The 24,675-nt window shown below is 38.8% G+C and overlaps 2 protein-coding genes across 3 annotated transcripts; one reads left to right on the top strand and one right to left on the bottom strand.

The window, feature by feature from the left end:
• Window positions 1-1,530: 1,530 nt before the first annotated feature.
• c21h2orf69 (chromosome 21 C2orf69 homolog) lies at window positions 1,531-11,733 on the bottom strand. The gene is made up of 3 exons (XM_033986953.2): window positions 11,353-11,733; window positions 8,893-9,131; window positions 1,531-3,592 (listed from the first exon to the last, which is right to left on the bottom strand). Exons 1-3 carry the CDS (start codon window positions 11,632-11,634, stop codon window positions 3,112-3,114), a joined length of 1,002 nt encoding a protein of 333 aa, XP_033842844.1. The 5' UTR covers window positions 11,635-11,733; the 3' UTR covers window positions 1,531-3,111.
• ftcdnl1 (formiminotransferase cyclodeaminase N-terminal like 1) lies at window positions 11,733-23,789 on the top strand. 2 transcript variants are annotated; one of them, XM_055230520.1, is made up of 6 exons: window positions 11,733-11,746; window positions 13,299-13,417; window positions 15,287-15,382; window positions 16,106-16,261; window positions 21,825-22,013; window positions 23,048-23,695. In XM_055230520.1, the coding sequence occupies exons 2-6, from the start codon at window positions 13,303-13,305 to the stop codon at window positions 23,467-23,469; spliced, it is 978 nt and encodes a 325-aa protein (XP_055086495.1). In that variant the 5' UTR covers window positions 11,733-11,746; window positions 13,299-13,302; the 3' UTR covers window positions 23,470-23,695. The 2 variants fall into 2 exon arrangements, with proteins under 2 accessions (XP_055086495.1, XP_033842839.1); XM_033986948.2 differs by lacking the exon at window positions 11,733-11,746 and adding an exon at window positions 12,253-12,330 and having other exon boundaries at window positions 23,048-23,789.
• Window positions 23,790-24,675: the final 886 nt, after the last annotated feature.

The raw sequence follows: 24,675 nt of genomic DNA on the forward strand, positions 1-24,675 counted from the left end.
GCCCCCTACAGGTACGAGCGTCCTCTGCAACTGTGATTCTGGGATTGATGGTTTCTTTTCTGGTGAGCAGATTATCACCTGTTTCCTGTCTCTGTGAAGATGTAATAGTTTTGTCTGGAGTCACAGGTGTTTTATTCTTTCTTTCAAAGGTTTTTTAATTACGCAAAGTATCAATGAGGTGTACAATACTTATACTGTATGACTTTTTAAAAATAACATGACAAAATTATCCACCCACACACATAAAACGGCAAACTACAGACCAGCACAACAGAAATGAGACAAAAAAAAAGTTGCCACCCAGATTTAAGAGGTGCCAAACAAATATTAGTGTGTGACCTTTTTTTGTCCAGGCAGTATATAATAATAATAATAATAATAATAATAGTAATAGTAATAGTAATAATAATAGTAGTAGTAATAATAATAATAATAATAATAGTAATAATAATAATAACAATAATAATGATAATAATAACAATAATAATAGTAATGATAATGATAATAGTAATGATAATAATAGTAATAATAGTAGTAATAATAATAATAGTAATAATAGTAGTAGTAATAATAATAATAGTAGTAATATAGTAGTAGTAGTAGTAGTAGTAGTAGTAGTAGTAGTAGTAGTAGTAGTAGTAGTAGTAGTAATGATAATAATAGTAATAATAATAATAATGATAATAATAATAGTAGTAATAATGATGATAATAATAATAACAGTAATAATGATAATAATGATGATAATGATAATAATAGTAGTAGTAGTAATAATAATAATAATAATAATAGCTACTCTGCAATAGTTGAGGGTTTTTCAAAGAAATCTAAAAAAGGGCACCAAAGTTTATCAAATTTTGTTCCTGACATTTTCATATAAACTTTTCCACCTTCAAGGCGAAGTATTTTACACCAACACTCACACATTCACACCAGGGCACACAAACATTGGGGGTTAAGTGTCTTGCTCAAGGACACAACAAATCGTGGAATCAAATGGAACCGCACCGCCAACCTGTGGATCCGACCGCTCAACCTGTGACGTTCACGTCGAGAGCACGATTCATATTTGAACATTTGTTTCTTTCTTTCCTTCAGATGTGATTTGTTTTTTCTCATTGTTGAATCCATCATTAGAAAACACCACATTTAGTTTATTATTTAATGTTTAGTCATTATAATTACCTCAAGTTATGAAACAGATGCTGTGGAAGAAGTACTCAATATTGTTAAGTAAAAGTACAAACACTGGCCCATGATAAACCCTCAGTCCTTTCAGCAGGTCTCAAACAATTAAAAAAACACATTTACTTTTCAGTCTTGCTCAAATACAGTGAAGTAAAGTACAGTACAGTACTTTACTACTTTTACTTCACTACATTCCACTTGACAGTTCCTCTACACATGAGTACTGTAGTAGTTACTTGGACCATTTCTTTGTTTTTTAACTGTACTCTTACTTCAGTAACAGTTTTGGTGACCCACCTCTGACCAAATAAGAACAAAAAATAACAGAAACAGGACAGTACTTGATGTGCGTGACCATTTATTGCGTTTTTGAAGGCCTCCAGCAGATGGCAGACTTGGTAAACATGAAGAGGGAATGATATGGAAGTACATTCAGCAGATACAGCGCTAAAGTGCAAAGATGCTACATACATTTGAGTTACACGGAAAACCTCAGAAAACGCTCCGCAAATAAGTCACATGCTCACGTCCAAACCAGTTTATATGAAATAAACGTGTGAAATTATATACGCACTCGCTCAAATATCTTTAAAAACAGCACAGTTCACATTTATTTAAATTATTTGAATAGTCGTTAGCTTTGGGTAAGTGCTGGCGATGGAAGACACAACAGGAGGAATCCATTTTAGTTTTGTTTTTTTTTGCATATAAAGGTGCACTGCGAAACCTTTCTGGCTGATTGAAAGTCATCTGCTCGTGTCCATGGAAACGCTACTGATTTGCCTGGAATATTTCACAGTCTGGCATTAAACTTACTTAACTTTCCTCATCAAGATAAACGAGTGGTGCTGTCAGGCCAAGTTACAGGTCAGATCTGTGGAGAGGCGACCCCACTCACTGTAAGAATACATATTTTTGAGCGATAAATGCTATACTGTGGAATATTTCAGGCAAAGCAATTAAATCTTCATGAGAGAAGCAGTTCCATAGTGCAGCTTTAAGTGCTCCATCTTTGATTTGGACGAGCAAAAAGGAGCAGAATGTTTAAAAAAAAAAAAGGTTTTAAATTGAATTACAGTTAAAGACGGTTGTTTTGACAATTGAAAGTACTAATTGTATTTAATTGTTGTTGTTTTTTTGTTTTTTTATCACCACAGATTTAATGTGGCAAATATGTTTTACCTTTTGGAAACAAGTACAAGTTTTTCACAATCACAATAAACAGAAACCTCTCAACTTGTGCATTTTCTCTAATGTTAATCTTGAGAATATCAAACACCATTTTATCAAAACAATCAAACCAAAAGTGCAAATGTTCAAACTAAAGGAATCATAGCAGTGTTAGCATTGTTAGCATCTAGTTTAACACGTATTTTAGCCCCATTTAAGCAAATTAAATAACACAATAATGAGGCTCGGGTCAAACCAAAGTTGAGAATAAACATTTGTAAACATTTGATGCAAAATGAGTTCATTCATGTTTTAAATCACTTTGCTGCTTTTGAGAGTTCAGTCACTTAAGCCAGTGATTTCAGACAAAGATACGATTAGTTCATAAAGGCCAAGTTTGGTTTGAAAAATACATAGTAAAAGTATGTTTTAGTTACTGTTAAAATGCAGTAGACCTTTTGAGGTAATAGTTTATCGGGTTAAAGGAACGTAGCCCGCACAACAATCACAACTGAACCTGGGTGGAGAGTATTTCAACTTTCATAGACGACAAATGCATTTTTCTCATTCTCAGGAAATTATTTGAAATACAATGAAATTTTAAACCAAAAAAACGGGATATAATTTGATGAAAACAGTATTTTTTTTTAAGAATCACTGGCTTAAGATGAGTAATTAACAGACCACCACCTCTTCCCTCCTGAAGAACTCCCCAAGACTTTAAATAAATACACTGCTCGCTTTAATGAGAGCTCAAAACTCCTGAATGACCCTGAAGTGGTTTTCGATGGAGGGCGGCTCGTCTTCAAAGTGTAGTTTCTTACTGGGACAGGCCCCAAACTCCTCTAGCGTTTTCACAAACACCTCATGCTCCCTCCCCACCCACGCCCTCATCGGGTCACACACTTCATACGGCGTCACATGAGCGTGCACCGAAATACCTGAAGAGGCTAGCTCCTTCAGGACTGCCTTATTCGTCACCCAAGTCTCGCTACCTCCAGGATGTCCCCCGTCCAGCCAGAACATGTCAGAAATCCTTTGCACGAATTCGGACATGAGAGGGTCTGACTGGGCCCCTGGGAGCTCGTACACCAGCTGGTTCAGGACGACGCAGCCTTTACTGAAGCCCACCAGAGTCAGAGAGAAGCCGGGCGGGATGGTGGTGTCGCTGCCCTCTGGTGGTGGGAGAGGGTGAGGCAGGTTGGCACGAGTCATGGCGTTACTCAGCAGAGATCTGGAAGAACAAGTGCGGAAATAAATAGATGATGTTCGCCTCATTCACTGCTCTGAAACTTATGTCATGTTTTTATGTGTTTTATTAACATTCTATCAATATGTTTTCCTCAAAGGCACTAAAAATGTTAAAGGGAGTGACACTGAAATAATTGCATATTTAAGGTTAGATCATGGGATCCTCTCACAGAGACTAGAGGACTGGGAGGGCATCTGTGGTACTGCACTAAACTGGTTCAAGTCCTATCTAGAAAACAGGGAGTACTTTGTTGAAATTGGAAAATGTGTCTCAGATAAAATGTCCCTGACCTGTGGGGTGCCCCAGGGGTCAGTCCTGGGACCCCTGTTGTTCAGTCTCTACATGCTGCTGTTAGGACAGTTAATACACAACAATAATGTGTCACACACAACTCTGCAGACGAGTCAGATCTATGTCTCACTGCAGCAGGTGAATATGGACCAGTGGATTCACTCTGCCACACAGAGTATTTTTTATATATGTAGGATTACAGATTGACTTAGAAAACTGTGAGAAGCACGTCTTCACCATTGCCATGGTAACAAAGCTAGGTAGGAAATATTTAAATGTTTAGCTACAGGAAGATGAATCCTGGAGTCTCCCAGCCCCATCACACCAGACCTAAAGTCCTAAATGTCTTGTGGATATTTTTATATCTCTTTATATCTCTCTTTAAAACTCTTGAGTCCTGCTTTAACTTTATATCAATCACACCTTTATCTCGCTCTACATATATTTTACCTAATTATTTTGTGATGGTGCTACAATTTTGGTGCTTACAGGAAGGAAACTCGTTTATGCAGTTCTTCTGACATATTCACTGCTATGATGAGTAAAATGGAGTATTTCATTTGATCTTTGCACAGGCAGTGGTTTAACAAAGACTTATTGTCACAGCCATGATTTAGTATTTCTCTAGTAAACCTTTAGAGCCGTTAAACTGCACATGTCTGTACAAGTACAATGACCAGTGCAGGTTTTATGTATTCTTCTAGTTAGTGGCATAAGCTTAACAAAAAGCACTTCATTATGTTCATTAACCTTCAATAAATGGAAGATAAATGCACAGTTAATGTTTTCATTATTTAATGGGCTTGTATGTCATATCGAATCGTTTCAAATCGAAAGTGAGCTGTATCAGGATAAGTATCGTCTCTGTACCTTCTTAATTATACTCAGCCCTAGAGCTGAATTTATAAACCTAAAAATAAAATCACCAAATAGAGTAAAAATATGTAACATTCGTCTATTTCCTCCTGCAGTAAGAGGAGCAGCCTGACCCAGTTTGTTGTCCTCGGCAACCAACAGGAAGTCGGCCATATTGGACTGATAATGTGACCCTGTCCCTGGGCGTCACCAGAATCATCTACATGAGCTTTTTATAAATTAGACCCCATTAAATTAGCTCAAACATAACATAAGGTGCTCCTGTGTGTTTTTAAAGACCATTCAACTCCACAAATAGAGCTTCCTTTTCTCCCCTGAAACCTGCACCACTGACTTCAAATAAGTGATCTGTGATTTTAAGATGGAGGTGGACGGCTGAATAACGCTCCAGTTTGATCGTCTTCTGTGTTGGGATAGTCTCTTGTGTAGTTTATATGCAAGATAATCAAAAGTACATATTATTTGGTTAATTATAACGACTGAAGAAAAGAGTGTAAAGTGAAAGAGTGTAAAGTGAAAGAGTGTCAAGTGAAAGAGTGTCAAGTGAAAGAGTGTCAAGTGAAAGAGTGTCAAGTGAAAGAGTGTCAAGTGAAAGAGTGTCAAGTGAAAGAGTGTCAAGTGAAAGAGTGTCAAGTGAAAGAGTGTCAAGTGAAAGAGTGTAAAGTGAAAGAGTGTCAAGTGAAAGAGTGTAAAGTGAAAGAGTTTAAAGTGAAAGAGTTTAAAGTGAAAGAGTGTAAAGTGAAAGAGTGTCAAGTGAAAGAGTGTCAAGTGAAAGAGTGTCAAGTGAAAGAGTGTAAAGTGAAAGAGTGTAAAGTGAAAGAGTGTAAAGTGAAAGAGTGTAAAGTGAAAGAGTGTAAAGTGAAAGAGTTTAAAGTGAAAGAGTGTCAAGTGAAAGAGTGTCAAGTGAAAGAGTGTCAAGTGAAAGAGTGTCAAGTGAAAGAGTTTAAAGTGAAAGAGTTTAAAGTGAAAGAGTGTCAAGTGAAAGAGTGTCAAGTGAAAGAGTGTCAAGTGAAAGAGTGTCAAGTGAAAGAGTGTCAAGTGAAAGAGTGTAAAGTGAAAGAGTTTAAAGTGAAAGAGTGTAAAGTGAAAGAGTTTAAAGTGAAAGAGTGTCAAGTGAAAGAGTTTAAAGTGAAAGAGTGTAAAGTGAAAGAGTGTCAAGTGAAAGAGTGTAAAGTGAAAGAGTGTCAAGTGAAAGAGTGTAAAGTGAAAGAGTGTAAAGTGAAAGAGTGTAAAGTGAAAGAGTGTCAAGTGAAAGAGTGTCAAGTGAAAGAGTGTCAAGTGAAAGAGTGTAAAGTGAAAGAGTGTAAAGTGAAAGAGTGTAAAGTGAAAGAGTTTAAAGTGAAAGAGTGTCAAGTGAAAGAGTGTCAAGTGAAAGAGTGTCAAGTGAAAGAGTGTCAAGTGAAAGAGTTTAAAGTGAAAGAGTTTAAAGTGAAAGAGTGTCAAGTGAAAGAGTGTCAAGTGAAAGAGTGTCAAGTGAAAGAGTGTCAAGTGAAAGAGTGTCAAGTGAAAGAGTGTAAAGTGAAAGAGTTTAAAGTGAAAGAGTGTAAAGTGAAAGAGTTTAAAGTGAAAGAGTGTCAAGTGAAAGAGTGTCAAGTGAAAGAGTGTAAAGTGAAAGAGTGTCAAGTGAAAGAGTGTAAAGTGAAAGAGTTTAAAGTGAAAGAGTGTAAAGTGAAAGAGTGTCAAGTGAAAGAGTTTAAAGTGAAAGAGTTTAAAGTGAAAGAGTGTCAAGTGAAAGAGTGTCAAGTGAAAGAGTGTCAAGTGAAAGAGTGTCAAGTGAAAGAGTTTAAAGTGAAAGAGTGTCAAGTGAAAGAGTGTCAAGTGAAAGAGTGTCAAGTGAAAGAGTGTCAAGTGAAAGAGTGTAAAGTGAAAGAGTGTAAAGTGAAAGAGTGTAAAGTGAAAGAGTGTAAAGTGAAAGAGTGTAAAGTGAAAGAGTGTCAAGTGAAAGAGTGTAAAGTGAAAGAGTGTAAAGTGAAAGAGTGTAAAGTGAAAGAGTGTAAAGTGAAAGAGTGTAAAGTGAAAGAGTGTAAAGTGAAAGAGTGTAAAGTGAAAGAGTGTCAAGTGAAAGAGTGTCAAGTGAAAGAGTGTCAAGTGAAAGAGTGTCAAGTGAAAGAGTGTCAAGTGAAAGAGTTTAAAGTGAAAGAGTGTCAAGTGAAAGAGTGTCAAGTGAAAGAGTGTCAAGTGAAAGAGTGTCAAGTGAAAGAGTTTAAAGTGAAAAAGTTTAAAGTGAAAGAGTGTAAAGTGAAAGAGTTTAAAGTGAAAGAGTGTCAAGTGAAAGAGTTTAAAGTGAAAGAGTTTAAAGTGAAAGAGTGTCAAGTGAAAGAGTTTAAAGTGAAAGAGTTTAAAGTGAAAGAGTGTCAAGTGAAAGAGTGTCAAGTGAAAGAGTGTCAAGTGAAAGAGTGTAAAGTGAAAGAGTGTCAAGTGAAAGAGTGTAAAGTGAAAGAGTGTCAAGTGAAAGAGTGTAAAGTGAAAGAGTGTAAAGTGAAAGAGTGTAAAGTGAAAGAGTGTAAAGTGAAAGAGTTTAAAGTGAAAGAGTTTAAAGTGAAAGAGTGTAAAGTGAAAGAGTGTCAAGTGAAAGAGTGTCAAGTGAAAGAGTGTCAAGTGAAAGAGTGTAAAGTGAAAGAGTTTAAAGTGAAAGAGTGTCAAGTGAAAGAGTGTCAAGTGAAAGAGTTTAAAGTGAAAGAGTTTAAAGTGAAAGAGTGTCAAGTGAAAGAGTGTCAAGTGAAAGAGTGTCAAGTGAAAGAGTTTAAAGTGAAAGAGTGTAAAGTGAAAGAGTGTCAAGTGAAAGAGTGTCAAGTGAAAGAGTGTCAAGTGAAAGAGTGTAAAGTGAAAGAGTGTAAAGTGAAAGAGTTTAAAGTGAAAGCGTTTAAAGTGAAAGAGTGTAAAGTGAAAGAGTGTCAAGTGAAAGAGTGTCAAGTGAAAGAGTGTAAAGTGAAAGAGTGTCAAGTGAAAGAGTGTCAAGTGAAAGAGTGTCAAGTGAAAGAGTGTCAAGTGAAAGAGTGTAAAGTGAAAGAGTGTAAAGTGAAAGAGTGTAAAGTGAAAGAGTGTAAAGTGAAAGAGTGTAAAGTGAAAGAGTGTAAAGTGAAAGAGTTTAAAGTGAAAGAGTGTAAAGTGAAAGAGTTTAAAGTGAAAGAGTGTAAAGTGAAAGAGTGTAAAGTGAAAGAGTGTCAAGTGAAAGAGTGTCAAGTGAAAGAGTTTAAAGTGAAAGAGTGTAAAGTGAAAGAGTGTAAAGTGAAAGAGTGTCAAGTGAAAGAGTGTAAAGTGAAAGAGTGTAAAGTGAAAGAGTGTAAAGTGAAAGAGTGTCAAGTGAAAGAGTGTCAAGTGAAAGAGTTTAAAGTGAAAGAGTTTAAAGTGAAAGAGTTTAAAGTGAAAGAGTGTAAAGTGAAAGAGTGTAAAGCAGGGGTGTCCAAACTACGGCCCAGGGGCCAAATGCGGCCCTCAGACCAATTTTTATTGGCCCTCAAACCTTCACATGAAATGGCCCAATTGATCATAATCAGTACTTTTTATGGCAAATTAGAGTAATCCTACCAATATAACCTAAATAACATCACGTTGCATTGTCAAACAGACCAAATGTTAATATTTCAAGCCTTATTTAAAGTATGAAGTCAAATATATGTTAAATGCTCCCATCTCAATTATCCACTGTATTGACCATTAGCCCTCCGTGTCGCATATTTTTCAAGATATGGCCCTCGGTGGAAAAAGTTTGGGCACCCCTGGTGTAAAGTGAAAGAGTGTAAAGTGAAAGAGTGTAAAGTGAAAGAGTGTAAAGTGAAAGAGTGTAAAGTGAAAGAGTGTAAAGTGAAAGAGTTTAAAGTGAAAGAGTGTCAAGTGAAAGAGTGTAAAGTGAAAGAGTGTAAAGTGAAAGAGTGTAAAGTGAAAGAGTGTCAAGTGAAAGAGTGTAAAGTGAAAGAGTGTAAAGTGAAAGAGTTTAAAGTGAAAGAGTGTAAAGTGAAAGAGTGTAAAGTGAAAGAGTGTCAAGTGAAAGAGTGTCAAGTGAAAGAGTGTCAAGTGAAAGAGTTTAAAGTGAAAGAGTGTAAAGTGAAAGAGTGTAAAGTGAAAGAGTGTAAAGTGAAAGAGTGTAAAGTGAAAGAGTGTAAAGCCTGGAGTACCTGAGCTGGCAGAAGGCGCCCTGTCCGGCTTCATAACCTGAATGCTCTGGAGCTCCGAACATGTTGCACTGGACAAAGTGCTGGTAGCAGCTGAACTTGTGCAGGTACATCCTCGACGCTCGGACCACCCAAATGTGACTGTCCGGGAACCTGCGCCCCAGCACCCGCCCCGCCTGCTCCAGGGACCAGCCCACCCACGGGGCCGCGTCCGAGTGAAGGGCCATCTCCTCATGGAAGTTCTGCAGATACACGATCAGTCAGAACATAAGGGACACATTAATGCAGCACTATGTGACTTTTCTGGTGCAGGGTGTGACTTGAGCTGGCCTCTGTGCAGATGTTATTGCTTTGCCTGGAATGTTGTACAGCATCAAAAGTGTTAAACTGTTTCTCTCTCAGGTTGTGCTCATGGAGATGTTACTGTCTTGTGTATAAGGCATTAAAACCTCCATGGAGACAAGGAGGTGGCTGCACAAGGCCAAGTTACAGATCAGATCTGGGGAGAGGAGACCCTGTTCACAGTAAGAATGTATGTTTTAAAGCTATATTTGAACAAATGAATATGCAAACTTGATATGTTTATTTAAATACAAGCAGGCAGTGTATCCTTCAGAGTCACAATTAATGTTCCTGGTCCTGATTGAAAAGAAATGTCTTCTGCATTTGACCCATTAATGAATACAGCCTCAGGGAGCAAATGCAGAGCAGCCCCACAGACCCTTTCTGCAGGTTTTGAGCTGGATTTCAAATGACAAATAACATTATGTCCAAAGTCGTCTATTTTGCATTTCATTAAGAGGAAACGTTGGCACATTTGTGATGCTGTCGTGTCACTGACATTCAACTTCACAATGATCTTAAAAGGCACAATGTTTTTCAGTATTGTTTCTCTAATGCAGAGCCCTGGTATATTTTGTAGTGTGTGAAGGACTTCCTTTGTTTAGTTTATAACTGAATTCAAAGAAACAGACAAAAGACTTTTCCACTGCAGCAAAACAATAGACACAATATACAACAGCAGTGTTTGTACTGTGAACACAGACATATGAGCTTAGGAAGGATTACTGTTCAAACACTTAATACACTCTTAACCTTCTACATGATACTGCATTCAGCAAACAGGGTGTCAACACACAGCAGGTGTCTTAGACGTTTACATTTAAAGAGCCATATTACACTATTTTCTGATTTAATGTTGTTCCTCATCACAAACAGACCTGGAGTTGTGTTTTGTTTCATTCACACATGTTTAACACACACACATCAAACTGAAAACACTCTGTTTCACCCTGTGATGTCATCATGTAATACAGGAAGTGCTCCACTGTGTTTTTAAACTCCATACATCTTCACTAGAATCATTTGGATTATTTCAGCTCCTGGAATTGCTGATCTATTCTGAGCTAAATGTAAAAGGTAGATGTTAACTTGTCCTATCAAAATGTTCAAAGTACCAACTAAATTGACCTTTAAAAGTACATGTTTACATGGTTTCTTCTTGTAAAATAAGTTAGTTAGTAACTGCATGACATGTGTGACAAATAACCTCTCTTACTTTTCTAGATAAGGTATTGTCCCTGTAAGGACATTTGTCCTGTGCATTTGACCCATCCTTCTATGCTGCTGGGGTAACCTGTGGAAAGCAGTGGGCGCAGGATCCCCCTCCAGATCTAGGACTTGGTCAGGACTATCTTAACTGGAGGACTTTACCTGTTGTGCATGTTTTGGGCCTTATTACAAAATCCCCAGCTCAATATTGAATATGAGTGAGTACAGTGTTGTGGGACTGTGGAGGTCACACACATAGGGCTGTGTAACTCATCAGTGTTTTATCATTATTGCAAATAAAACATCAACTAATACAATTCTGTTCTGAATTACATGAGTGCTTGGCTTACAAAACATAAACCACAAATGAAAACTAAAACAATAAAGCAATTCATCCTCTATGACAGGGGTGTCCAAACGTTTCTCATTAAGGGCCACATATAAAAACACAGATAAAGCTGAGGGCCGATTGAGGGCCATAGACTGGTCAACAATACAGTGAATACTTCAAATCTGTGTTATTGTTACAAGTTTGACTGAACCACTAGACCTTTATTCATGCTTTCATCCTTAATGGGACACATTAAGCATTTGAGATGGATAGTAAGTAGATTTTCAGAAATGCGCAGTAAAAAGTTCTGTTTAAGATGATATGGGCCAATTCACCTGGATGCATGAGGGTCAAGAAAAATTGGTCTGAGGGCCGCATTTGGCCCCCGGGCCACAGTTTGGACATGCCTGCTCTACGACTTTTAGTGTAGCCAACATAAATAACTGAAATACTTGTAATTATCCACTGTTTTTCCTCAAATAATAGTGATTGTATTATTATATCAGTATTAGAGCAGCCAGAATATGCAAACTGCACAGTGTAATTCTTTAAATATCTGCTCATGAAGCCCTGTCCCTCACCTGAATGTCTCCATGGAAGAAGACCACATGTTTGGATGCACTGCCGTGGTCTTGTATTTGTGGTGGGAGCAGCAGCATATCGTTGGTTCTGTTCGGGTCCCGTCCAGGCACTGCCCCCAGCCTGTGCAGCTCCTGAGGCGGGCTGAGGGAGCGAGCATCCCGGGGTCCTGCTGGTGCTCCCAAACCCCGACATCCAGCGCACGTCGACCCGGACAAACTGCTCATGGCTCCGGCCACAGATACGACTGTCAGTCCCCAGCCCACAGCACGGGCAGATAACATGAAACGACAACAAATTAATGATTTATTTTTAGCCCCATCCCGTCGCAGGCTAATGCTAAAGGCTAGCTGTTCTGCAAAGTAGCAACGTACAATCGATCGCTTACGTAAACCGGTACGCAAACAGACGCTATTTATTATTTTATTTATTTTTTACATATTTTAATTTATATTTTATCTACATCTTGTGAACACTATATCTCAAAAAAGTCTGAATTACGCTGAATGTTTATTGTTTATTTTGATCTTCATTTCCGTTGTGTCCACGAAGGGGCGCTGTCCGTCACTGTTTGCTGTTTAGCTGTACAAATGCTATCAACACCTGTGAGAATTAAATATCAGTACTTCCTGGTTTGTTTACACCCCAAAATAACCTTACGTTCCAGTAGTCCACGGAGGTCAGATACAGCATAAATACTTACAATTTTTCCTTCACATTACTATCGCTATTCTTAATTAATTTATGATTTATATTAGCACTTTTGCGACATACAATTTATAGATATTTCCGGTTAGTTTGACGACTGTAACTATCTTGGTGCATGCTTCTCTTCCTTTATCTCAAACAAACTTCTGTCCATGCTGGATCTTTAAGCTGCTGCTGTATAAATGTGCCACTTCATTACAAAATATATCATATACCATTCGTTCTGTGGACTGCAACATAGCCGCAACTGCAAATATAAATACTGAATGCAGGTACAATAATATCTGTTTTGCATGTCGCGTTGTAGAAAGTTATGGCTTCTTAATTTTGTACTTTGAACATGTTTTGTAACTTTGTGCTGCAGATTCAGATGTGAACCAGGACACATGGCACCACACCAGGCACACAAGAGTTTATTTACAGCAGTGCAAAACTACATTTATAACTTTACACTTTAACAACTGACAAGGTTTATAACTTCACCTTCAGTGCAACAAAATCATGTTTAAGACTATTCCCAAGTAAAAGTACAGATACCAGGGCAAAAAAATACACAAGTTAAAGGATCATATGAAAAACTTCACTAAAACTACCTGTTTAAAATGTACTTAAAGAGTAAAAAGAAAAACATTTTGCACATTTTGAGATCTAATAAAGCTTCAGATGTAATGATTTTGATACAGATTTGTACTGAATTTTGAATTTTGTTGAACAGAAACAATTGAATAAACTAAATTAGCTCAAACTATGAATGTGTTAAAAATAAACTCATCAGGCTTTTCAGAAGGTCTCAAACTATAATAAAAGTATTTTTACTTTTCAGTCCAGTTCAAAAATGTAGTGAAGTAGAAAGTACAGATACTGCTCTGATGTAGTAAAGTAAAAGTTTAAAAAAATTAATACTGACTTAAAGTAAAAGCGCAGATACCTATTTATTTTGTTTATTTTATTTATTTTTTATTTTATTATGTTTTGACAGTACTTAACTACTTTTACTTTGTCATGTTCCACCATGTTTCCGAGCTACAACACTGCAGAGCCTACAAATGAAACAAGTACAAGTCCAGGCACTGAAAAGCTTGTACATGAGTTCATCGAAAAGTCTTGGATCAAACTAAAGACTAAAGTGGTGTAAATCTTATAACCTGTGTATTTGTCAAACATAATAGAACTCTCCCTTTTAGATTGTACATTGTAAAAAGCCTAATTATCCTGTACATTAATTGACCTTATCTGGCAGAAAAATGGGATCTACATCTTTGGGCAGACGCCTCGTTGCTTGTCTCCTCAACGTCTCTGAAGCCCGAAGGAAAGATCTGGTGGAAACCGTGGCCAAAGCAGCGCTGTATGACCCTAAAGGTAAAAATATAAGTTATATTAAACCTATAGGCAAGGCAAGTTTATTTGTACAGCACAATTCGTACGCAAGGTAATCCAAAGTGCTTTACAGAATAAGAAAGACATTAAAATCACACAAATCAAAACATAAATAATCACAAATAATCATCATAAATTTACCATTAAAAGAGAAGAGGCAGAATAAAAACGTTTCAGTCGTATGCACAGATAAATAGAACCGTTTTGAGCCTGGATTTAAACATTGTCAAAGTAGAGGCCTGTCTCACATCTTCAGGAAGAATGTTCCAGGTTTTAGCTGCATAAAACTGAAACTCTTATTCCCCATGTTTAGTCCTGACTCTGGACCAGCAGGAGGCCGGTCCCTGAAGTCCTCAGAGTGTGAGATGGTTCATGTGGCACTAACATGTGGGAGATGTACTTTGGACCGAGGCCATGGAGAGACTTATACACAAGCAGAGCTGCTTTAAAGTCTATTCTTTGAGCTACAGGAGCCAGTGCAGAGACCTGAGCCACAGGACACATGTGTGAAGTACTTCCTGGTTCTAGTCCTGACCCGAGCAGCAGTGTTCTGGATGTTCTAGATGTTCTGTTCTGTCTTAAGTCTCGTTTGGAGAGGCCAGTGAGCAGGACGTTACAGTCGTCTAACTACTGGAGACAAATGCAGGATAAGTCTCTGAGTCTGGGTCTGACAGTTTACCTTTGATTTTTGACATGCTCTTTAGGTGGTAAAAAGCTGCAGATGTTACTGATTTGATCTGTGTGTCTGTTAAAGTTCAAGTCTGAGTCCATTATTACCTCTAGATTTCTCTCCTGATTTGAACGTTTTAGAGAGAGACTGGAGGTGATGCTGACACTTTCTCCATGTTTCTGTGGGACAAAGACTCTGACTTGAGTCTCGTCTGAGTTTATCTGGAGAAAGTTGTTTTTCCTCCACACACTGATCTGTTGATGCAGTGAATCCACTGGTCCATATTCACCTGCTGCAGTGAGACATAGATCTGACCCGTCTGCAGAGTTGTGTGTGACACATTATTGCTGTGTATTAACTGTCCTAACAGCAGCATGTGGAGACTGAACAACAGGGGTCCCAGGATTGACCCCTGGGGCACCCCACAGCTCAGGGACATTTTATCTGAGACACATTTTCCAATTTCAACAAAGTACGCCCTGTTTTCTAAATAGGACTTGAACCAGTTTAGTGCCGTACCACAGATGACAGAAAGGTGAGTTTAAAAATATTTTTTAAGTTACTGGAATGTCCCTTATGCCCCATGTTACGGCCCCAGCTCAGTAGAACGCAAACAAACGAATGGGGAGGACACAAACAGCCAAGTTTAAGCCCACATACGGGGCATTTATTTTAAAAAGATGAGTGTTGTCAGTGTACGTGGGTTGTGTGCTGTGTGTGTGTATGGTGCACATAAGAATCAGTTTGATAGCGGCTGTAATGAAACGTAGGTGGTGAAATGCAGGTGTACGGGCAGTGGCAGCCGGGCGGCTGCGGCGAGGAACAGAAAGAACCACATCAGACTCGAGCCTTTTATGCCCAGGGATGCACAAGGCCCTCGCTGACCCTCAGAGCTCCACAGCAGCACCGCAAAGGCACAATTATATATTTAAATACAGTAACACATTTTGCCACAAGGGGGCAATAACAACCAAAACAGGCTAACCAAATTAGGTTTAAGGCAGGATTAAAGCAGGTCTATAACACGTCTAAAACAATCATTTATTTGCCTTGATGTTAATAAGGTGACTTCATATTGAAAAAACATGTTTACCTTGGCATCTGACGTATTTAAGATTGTGTCACACAATACGCTACAATATCGCTTCATTATTATTAATTGAACACGGCTCCCCCTGCAGGTTTGAGACGAGAAGGCACCACGGTCCTGAACATTTTTAATGACCATGACTATAACCGCTCCGTCATCACTATAGTGTCCGCCATCGACTCCATCCGTGAGTATTGACTTCTCTTAAATTATGGCTGACCAATGCAAAAGTGTCAGACAAGTGTTTTTCCATGTATATTTATGAGTTTCATGTCCCAGACCTGATTGTAATTATAATGTGATTCAAGTGATTTTTCCGTTGGTTATTTATTTTCATAACTTGTTTTGCAGAGTTGGCGTAAAGGCGTCAAACATGCAGGATACTCTAGTAATTATTTAAAAAGCTTATCTGGATAATACATTTCAGTTGATATACTAAGATTAAGTTTAAGCTATAACAACTCGAGGAGACAGTTGACAGACACTCCTAAAAGTTGCATAATACACCTTTAAACGTTGATATAAAGCGCTGTGTATAATAAGTGTGCACACAGGCCGTTCTTGTTCTATAAAAAGCTCGCAGTGATCCCTTTGAGGCAGAAGTCGCTGTTCTGTGGTGGTCCTCTGCTTTTCTCAATCCTCAGGGAGCAAAACTAAAATCCTGTAATAGGCTTTGTCAGGGATTTAAACACAAAAACTGCAAGAAGAACATTTTCCATCACAGTTTATCACACTGAGCCCGAATACAGAGCAGACACACTCAAAGACTCAATACAATGGAGTGAAAATGTACAAATGTTTGCTTTGGTTTTGGTTGCTGTGTAAATCTAATTATAATCTCATTTCTGCACCTTTAAAGTGTCTGTGTCACTCCATCACAGTGACCTGAACGTGTATTTGTTTGTCGTAGGGGAGGTGGTGCTGTCTGCCTGTGAAAAGGCCTGTACTCTCATAGACATGCGCTCACACAGAGGAGTCCACCCCTGCCTCGGAGCCGTGGACCTCATCCCCATTTACCCCCTCGGAGAAGACGTCCTGCCCCAAGACTGCGCCAGAGAGGCCAGAGGTACAAAATGACAGAGACTTAAAGCGCCACACCTGTCACAATCACAGAAATGGGACAAACTGCTACAGAAAATGTCACGATAAACAAGGAAATCATCAGGAAAAACCCCAAACCTCAGGATGTTCCCACTGAACCCTTTTAAAATGTGGACAATTGTTAAAAAAACAGCAAACTAATAAGAAGCTGAATGTATGCTTAGAATTATGAGTCACAGTTTTATCATCACACAGGATCACTTGAGCAAAGAAAAGGTGCACGTGATAAATATTGGAAACAAATACTCTTCCAACTTTAGTCGATATAGTATTTATAGTGACAGACCTACAAACAACTGTAGTAAGTTTATATAAAAAAAGCTAGTAACAAAACTCTTACTTTAAAATAGGAAGAAGGACATTTCCTGAATGGTTTTATACGTCTTCATCCATATCAGCTCCTGCACGTCTCCATGGTAACACAGAAGGAGTTTAATGCCAAACGGGAAAAGCAATTCTTTCTTTTGGTGTTTTTTTCTGTTTTTTTGTCTCTTTTTCTTTCTTCTTTATTTGTCCGGGACCATGTATAAATTCATTCATCTTACAAAAGAAAAGATGATTTGTTCATATTTTGCTGCTGTTTCTTTCCGCGTTTAGTCTCTGTGCAGTGAACTCACATTAAAACACACATTTCATTACAATTACATTAAAAAACAAACAGTTCATTATTGACATCAGCAGGAAAATACAATAAATGTCCCCAAGTCCAATACATGATGTTTCCTTCAGTCCAAAATAATGTAAAAATCCTTCTGTGCACATTTTTACAGTGAAATAAATGAACCAGACTCATGTGACACATTTGATTATATAAAATGTACTTTTTCTAGTCAAATGTTTCAGATCCACAGACAGTTTCAGAGTCTGGAGCTGATTCTCTGATGTTTAAATGAAAAGTGGACAGAGCAAAGGCCCAGGATCAGTTTGGACCTGTGCAGTTTCACAGAGACACAGTGGATCTGGAGTTTGTTCAGGACAAAGTTTAATACGTTTTTTTGGTGTAGATGAACTTAGAATGTTTCAGTGGTGATAATGAAGTGTTTGAGTGTCTTTACTGCCTGATCATAGATGGATCTCAGAGGTTTGGGTTTGAGCCGCTCTCATCGGCCTGAGCAGGACACACAGTGGGTCATGTGTGGGATCATCATGGCATTGGAATATGTGAGAGCGCCCTCTACTGTCAGAATGTTCCTCACGTGTCTTAGAGAAGAGATGTTGTATTGGATCAATGACATCTCCACACAGACAGGAAGTTTCATAGTGCACCTTTAAATAACCCAAACTAAACTTTAAATGATGGAGTGTATGACCTGATTCACCGCCTCTGCTCAGACCGTGTGTTCACGACACGTCCCCTCGCCTCGGACACCTTCAGTGTGTCACATGTGTCGTCATGGTAATGACTGTAATGACTTCAGAACAGAACGCCCGCACCCAACACTATTATTAAACATATTTACATAGAGAAATGTGCCACAGAGAACTGAATATATTTACACCAAAGTGAAGAAGCGGAAGTTATTTTTCTATGAAACTCATCTGTTTAATCCACTGCTTCAGTTTTAGTCTTTAGCAAAAAATAAAACTGAGAGAGAAGTGGACAAAGACGAGTTAAAAAAGAACTAATGCAATATGAAACCAGGACAAACAGGACTAAACCAGCACACAAAACAACACACAAAACAACACACAAAACAACACACAAAACAACACACAAAACAACACACAAAACAACACACAAAACAACACACAAAACAACACACAAAACAACACACAAAACAACACACAAAACAACACAGGTTCTTAACCTGGGTTCAATCGAACCCTAGGGGTTCGGTGAGTCAGTCTCAGGGGTTTGGCGGAGGACACACACCCGACATGAAGCACAATTGGTTGCGGAGTTACGGTAATGGAACGTCTGCAACCGCGAAACTATCAGCGGCGATATCATCCGATGCTAAAGGGTTATTGTTTTCATACTAATTATGTCGAGCAAAAAAAGAAAGTGGTCAGACAAATATGTACAACATGGATTCACACATATAACGGAACATGATGGGAGTCAGCGTCCGATCTCCATGATTTGCAACGCCAAGTTAAGCAATTCTAGTCTAGCACCGGCAAAACTAAAGGAACACAACCTGCATGGAGATGGGGAATACAAGAACACAACACTTGCTGAATTCAAGGTGAAGAGAGCCAGATTTGATGAAAAGGCTACTCTGCCTGCTCTTGGCTTTGTACCCATCAACAAACCGATCCTCACAGCATCGTATGAAGTTGCTTACCTAATCACAAAGCAGGGCAAACCACACACCATCGGTGAAACACTCATAAAACCAGCTGTGTTGAAGATGGCGAATCTGATGCTGGGAAAAGCGGCCAAAGTTAAATTATCCCAAATTCCTCTTTCAAATGACACCATCAGCGACAGAATAGAGGAGCAAAGACATCTTGGCTCAAGTTGTTGCAGACCTGATTTTAAGCCCAGTAAAATTCAGCCTCCAACTCGACCACAGATGTTTCTAATCTAAGTCAGCTTGCTGTATTTGTGCGCTATGTGAAAGACGACATAAAGAAAGATTTTTTATTTTCTAAGCCTCTTACAACAACAACTAAGGCAGCCGATGTGAAGAAACTTGTGGATGACTTCTTCAGAGACAACAATCTTTCGTGGAATATGGTTTCTGCAGTTTGTACGGATGGAGCTCCAGTCATGATGGGAAGAAAGTCTGGCTTTGGTGCACTAGTGAAAGCACCACACATCATTGTTACACATTGTATTCTGCACAGACATGCATTGGCAACAAAAACCTTGCCTCCAGAAATGACAGAAGAATTAAAAATTGTAGTGGAATGTGTGAACTATGTGCGAAACACTGAGGCACCGCATCTTCAGTGAACTGTGTAAAGACATGGGCTCTGAATTCGAGGTACTTCTGTACCATTCTAACGTGCGGTGGTTATCCCAGGGACAGGTGCTGAATCCTGTTTTTGCCTTGCGTGTGGAATTAGCCCTGTTTTTGCAAGAGCACCAACATCATCATGCAGATTGCTTCAAAAATTCTAAGTTGATTCTCATTTTAGCGTACATGGCTGATATATGCGCAGCTCTCAATAATCTCACTCAGCAGATGCAGGTGGTGGAGTCAACATCATTGAAGCAGAAGAAAACCTGAAGGCTTTTCAAAAAAAGCTACCGTTCTGGAAACAACGAACAGAGAACAATAACTTTGCAAATTTTCCCCTGCTGGACGACTGTGTAAGATCGAAGATGTGTCTGGAATCGGAGACATTTCTGTAACCACGGAATTGAAGCAAGCAATTGCCACGCACTTAGATGAGCTTGCAAAGTCTCTCGACGGATACTTCCCTACAGGAGAGTCATATCCAGCATGGGTGAGACGGCCGCTCACGTTTGGTGTTGAGGCAGCAGATGTCAATGATGAATACCTCGACGAAATCATTGAAATTCAGCAGAGCCAGGTTCAACAGCAGCTCTTCAGAACAACAACACGCTCAATGTTTTGGTGTTGGCAAATGACAAGGTATCCTGTTATTGCTGGGAGAGCCCTGGAAATTTGTATAACATTTGTTACAACATATCTTTGCGAGCAATCCTTTTCGAGGATGCTGGACATAAAAATGAAGAAAAGGAACAGACTTTGTTGTGAAAATGACATGACACTGGCCAAGGTGAAGCCCTGCGTTTCTGAACTGGCCTCTCAAAGGCAACAGCAGAAGTCACACTGATTTCAGTAAATATTCATTATTATTGTAGCCTGATGGAAATGATGATGGGTGTGTGTTAAAAATAGTAAATAGCATAAATAGAATAGAAGTTCATTATTGGAATACATAAGGTTAACATTTTAAATCAGTTCAGTGTGGTAGTATTAAAAATGTCTTTTGTTGTGAGTTCACACATTGTATTGGTTTTATTCTTTAAACACAGTGATGTTAATGCACGGTTCATTTTGTGCACCAGTAAAACAAACATGTCTTGAATTTGAAAAGTAAATCATATTTTATTTTCCAATAAAGAAGGGTTCAGTGAATGTGCATATGAAACTGGTGGGGTTCAGTACCTCCAACAAGGTTAAGACCCACTGCTTTAGAATGATGTCTCTGTATGTTTCATAAGTTTAAAACACACAGACCACGTGTTAATCTCAAAGAAAGAACTAGAATTTAATGTTGAAAATCACATTCAATTGTCTAAATAAAGTGTTTTTTATTATCATCGTGGTATCGGAATTGATTTTGAGTATCAGGTCTGTTCTTTTGTGTCGAAATCAAGTTTAAAATATTAGTATCTTGACAACATTACAAACTAAAATGAGTTTTGGTGATAAAACAATGAGTACTAACAGCAAAATATAATAAAATATTAAAGTAGATCAAGTAAAAGGCATGAATGAATTAAGGTTTGAGAAAAAACAATAAATGGTCCCAGTCCTATTTAGTCCTGGTCTTGTTGATGTTAAATTGTGGCTTCAGTCAGAGAGTCCAACTATTGATGAACTAGAAAAGTTACATAGTGCATCTTTAAGTCAGTATTCCATTTTGGGTCCCTGCTTAGACTGAAAAGTTGTGATCTTTACTTAATCTCGAGATACATTTGTGACCTTGCTATGGATTTTAAAAGCATCACAAAAGTATCAGTATTGGCAAATATTGATCATGGGCAAAAGCAGCGAGCCAAATATCAGTATCAGTATCAGTATCCAAATGTGTCTACCACTGCAAGATACAGCGAAACATTATCTGACTCCTCCTTGTCCATCTTGAAACTAAATAGCTTAATTTCCATCAACATCCCATGATATATCTTTAATACGGCCTACTCTACATGCAAATGCCTGTCCTCTTTATCACGGCCCCTCTCTTGTCACTGTTGATGATTAATTACACAGTTTACCGGCTCCTTGTGTCTCTATGTGATCTCTCTGCCTGAGGAGCACTCACCCTATGCTAATACGTGTACTCTGCATAATAAGAATTGGCAGAGTCTCTAACAAGCTCTTCCCATGAGAGGTTTGGTCCTATTACCCCCGTATACATCTGCTCACACGCAGTTTGTGGTTAAAATAACATGTCCAACTGGAGTCTGAACTGGTTATGTGTCGGCATGTGCGATAACGGCATTTTGAAGCACGATATATTATATAAGTAGATATAATAAACGATCAATGATCATTTTAAAACCAAAACATAAAGCAGAATTATCCTCCAAAAATACCGGAGAAGCTGAAGGACGTGTCTGGGGTGAGGGAAGTCTGGGAGTCCCTGCTCAGACTGCTGCCCCCGTATAAGAGGATGGATGTTCTTGGTTTAGTCCTGGTTTAATGCTAGTTTAGTCCTAGTTTAGTCCTGGTTTAGTCCTGGTTTAGTCTTGGTTTAGTTCAGGTCCACCTCTGGTTTACTCTCGTAAGATTATATTATGTGAAGAACGTAGTCATCCTAATAATTAAACTAAAGTCAAGCGTTTTTTGTAGAATCTCACATATCTTGCGTGTGTTCTGCAGCCGTCGCAGAGAGCCTGACAGAACGCGTCCAGGGCACCAGTGTGTTCCTGTTCGGGTGGGCTGACTCCCCTCTACGGCGCGGCCTGGCTCAGAGGAGGAAGGAGATGAACTGGTTTAAGAAGAACCCAGACTTAAACCAGATCAAACCAGACCTGGGACCTGCTCCTGAGAGACAGTACGGACTAACAGGTAATGAGCATGCATCATAAAACTGTAAATATTAACACAAACGACAGGTCAAATACAATCTCATCTCCAAGGACAAATAACAGTACAGTGCATCATCGTATGAATGAGTGTGAGTTTTTAGTTGATATTGTTGTGTAGCTGTTGAGTTGTTTCTTATTCTGGACTGAAGAGGCTGTGTGCTCTCAAAGTGCTTCTCTCCATATAAATAAATAAACACTTCATGAATGGATAACTGTTCTATGCTGGAGTTTCTAAATTTAGTCAGTTTTTTTTACTAGTATTTCATTTTCCATGTTGGCAGAGTTTAGTGAAATCGTGATAGACAGCAGCAGAAGCACGGCACTTTATGTAAGAGTAATAAATAAACCGCAGGGATGTAGAGACAAAAAATACTGGGCCGTAGGTAAAAATCTTTTTGGGAGGGGGGGCTGCACTACATGTTGTCTTATGAAAAATGCATATTGCAGACTCTGTGAGGGGCCGCTACCTACTCTGGGCCCTGGGTAAACGGTGTCCTTTACCCTCCAGGCCTGTGTGTGTGTGTGTGTGTGTGGTATTAGGGGGATTCTGAGGCAGATTTTACAGGTGTCATTATTGATTCTAATGTACGTTTATGAAGGCTGTAAAGATTTCCAACAGTCGTTATGATGTAGTATAATAGTAACATAAATCCACGCCTCTACGTCCTGTGTGAAAATGTGAGTCTGGCCACGGGTGAATCTTCTGAGTTCAGATGGGCGAGATTGACAGATGAATAAGCCAATCAGGGACACGCAAGGACACGCACATCTGTGTCAAAACAAATATTGCTGCACCTTTTTACAAGGAAAAGAAGAAAAAAATAGCACAAGGGACTGAAAACAGACTTAAAAATAATGGGTGATCAATGGGTTCCTTCGTGCCATTAAAAATAAACAAATTTGATTAGACGGTCATGTTTGAGCCCGGCTCGAGATGCGACTGAAATCTGACTGATATGGATTTGTCGGGTCGATCTTAGTCCTCATCGTTACCTTTATTATTCTTGTGTTTAGGTGTCGGTGCCAGCCCCTACGTCATGAACTGTAACGTCACCATCGACTCTCAGGACATTGAACTGGGTCGCAGCATCGCCTCTGCCATCCGCGAGTCCGCCCAAGGAGGAATCCCCGGGGTGCAAGTCCTGGCCCTACCACACGAGGGCGCTGTAGAGATCGCCTGTAACGTAGAAAGCGTTAAAGGAGAACCGCCGAGTCAAGAATGGCCCGTTTTTGATATCGGCGGTCAGCCATATTGTCACGCCCCCGCCTCCGTCATCACGGCGAGAGTGTCGGAGTTAGCAGCGGCAAAGGGGGCGGGGACTAAAGGTACGGCGATAGTGGGGTTTACCCCCCGAGAGTGCAGGGGCCTGGCGGAGCTGGCACTGTCCCGGGACATTGGAGAGTTTTGGAGGGAACAGCGGAGGATTCGAATGTGAAACCGATGAGGAGGAGGAAGAGGAGGAGGAAGAGTGGACTGAAAAAATGAAGCTAAATCACAGTTTGAATGGTTGAAATTGGCCACAAAGGCTGTAATAATTAATGCAATTTAACATGATGTAAATATATCAGAATCAGAATGACTTTTATTCATCCCCCAGAGGAAATTATTTTCATTACAAACATGCAGCCAACCAGCAGGAGAATAGAGTTATCAGGAATAAAGTTAAGACGATTTAAATGAAACATAAAGCAGCGCTCAATAAAGATGAAGCTGACGTGCCTCTTGACTCTGTTATTGTGACTTCAGGATTTGTCAGCGCAGACAAAGACTGGTGTTTTTGTTGTTGTTTATTTCATTCTAAAGTTCATGATTGAAAGTAGGTGATTCATTGTGGTTTGTTTTGTTAAATTAAAAGGACTTATCGGGCTGCTGGAGATTATAATGAAAAGTCTATGTTTTATTCTTTTGAAGAAAAGTTACATAGTTCATCTTTAAAGCAAAATCTATTCTGCAAAATCAACTTTTTAGAGCTTTTAGCCATGTTATAGTTGTTTCCTTCTTACGACTGAGTATAAGGGTCAGTTAAATAAAATACAATTTGCGGATGATACGAGAATAAAGTCGTATTTTAAATTTGTAATTTTATGAGAACATAGGCTGCTGTGTGTGAATGAGTGACTAGTGCGTTATGTGCTATCCAGAATTTGGAGCAATTGTTCAGATAAACTTGAAAACAGGTCTTGATCTTTGTTTTTTTTTTTTCTATAATACTGAACTTATTATTTTTAAATCTACGAAGGTTTGAACTTTGAGAGAGTTTAAACAAGAGAGAAATGTGAGAAAATGTTAATGCCTGTGTGAGAAAAGTGTATAAAATGTGTGGTGAGGGGTTTTACAGACAAAAACAGAGAGAATAACTAAAAAAATAAAGCTGATACTTCGCTGATTTCGCCTATTATGGGTTATTTTTAGACCAAAACCCCTGAGATAAACCAGAGACCAGTGTACTGCGATTTAAAATGTGTAAATTATAACATAATGATCTTTGGTGTTGCAGATTATAAATCTAAACCGACACAAGCTCAGTGGGTCTCCTTTAAATTCCTCCTCTCGTCTCTGTATAATTTTCCCAAATCAGATTTTGTTCATCTGTTTTTGGCCCACACTTTTGTACATGTCTGCTTAAATTAAACCTAAAATT

The sequence above is a fragment of the Periophthalmus magnuspinnatus genome, chromosome 21 (assembly GCF_009829125.3).
Source record: "Periophthalmus magnuspinnatus isolate fPerMag1 chromosome 21, fPerMag1.2.pri, whole genome shotgun sequence".
In the NCBI taxonomy this organism is placed as follows: Eukaryota; Metazoa; Chordata; class Actinopteri; order Gobiiformes; family Gobiidae; genus Periophthalmus; species Periophthalmus magnuspinnatus.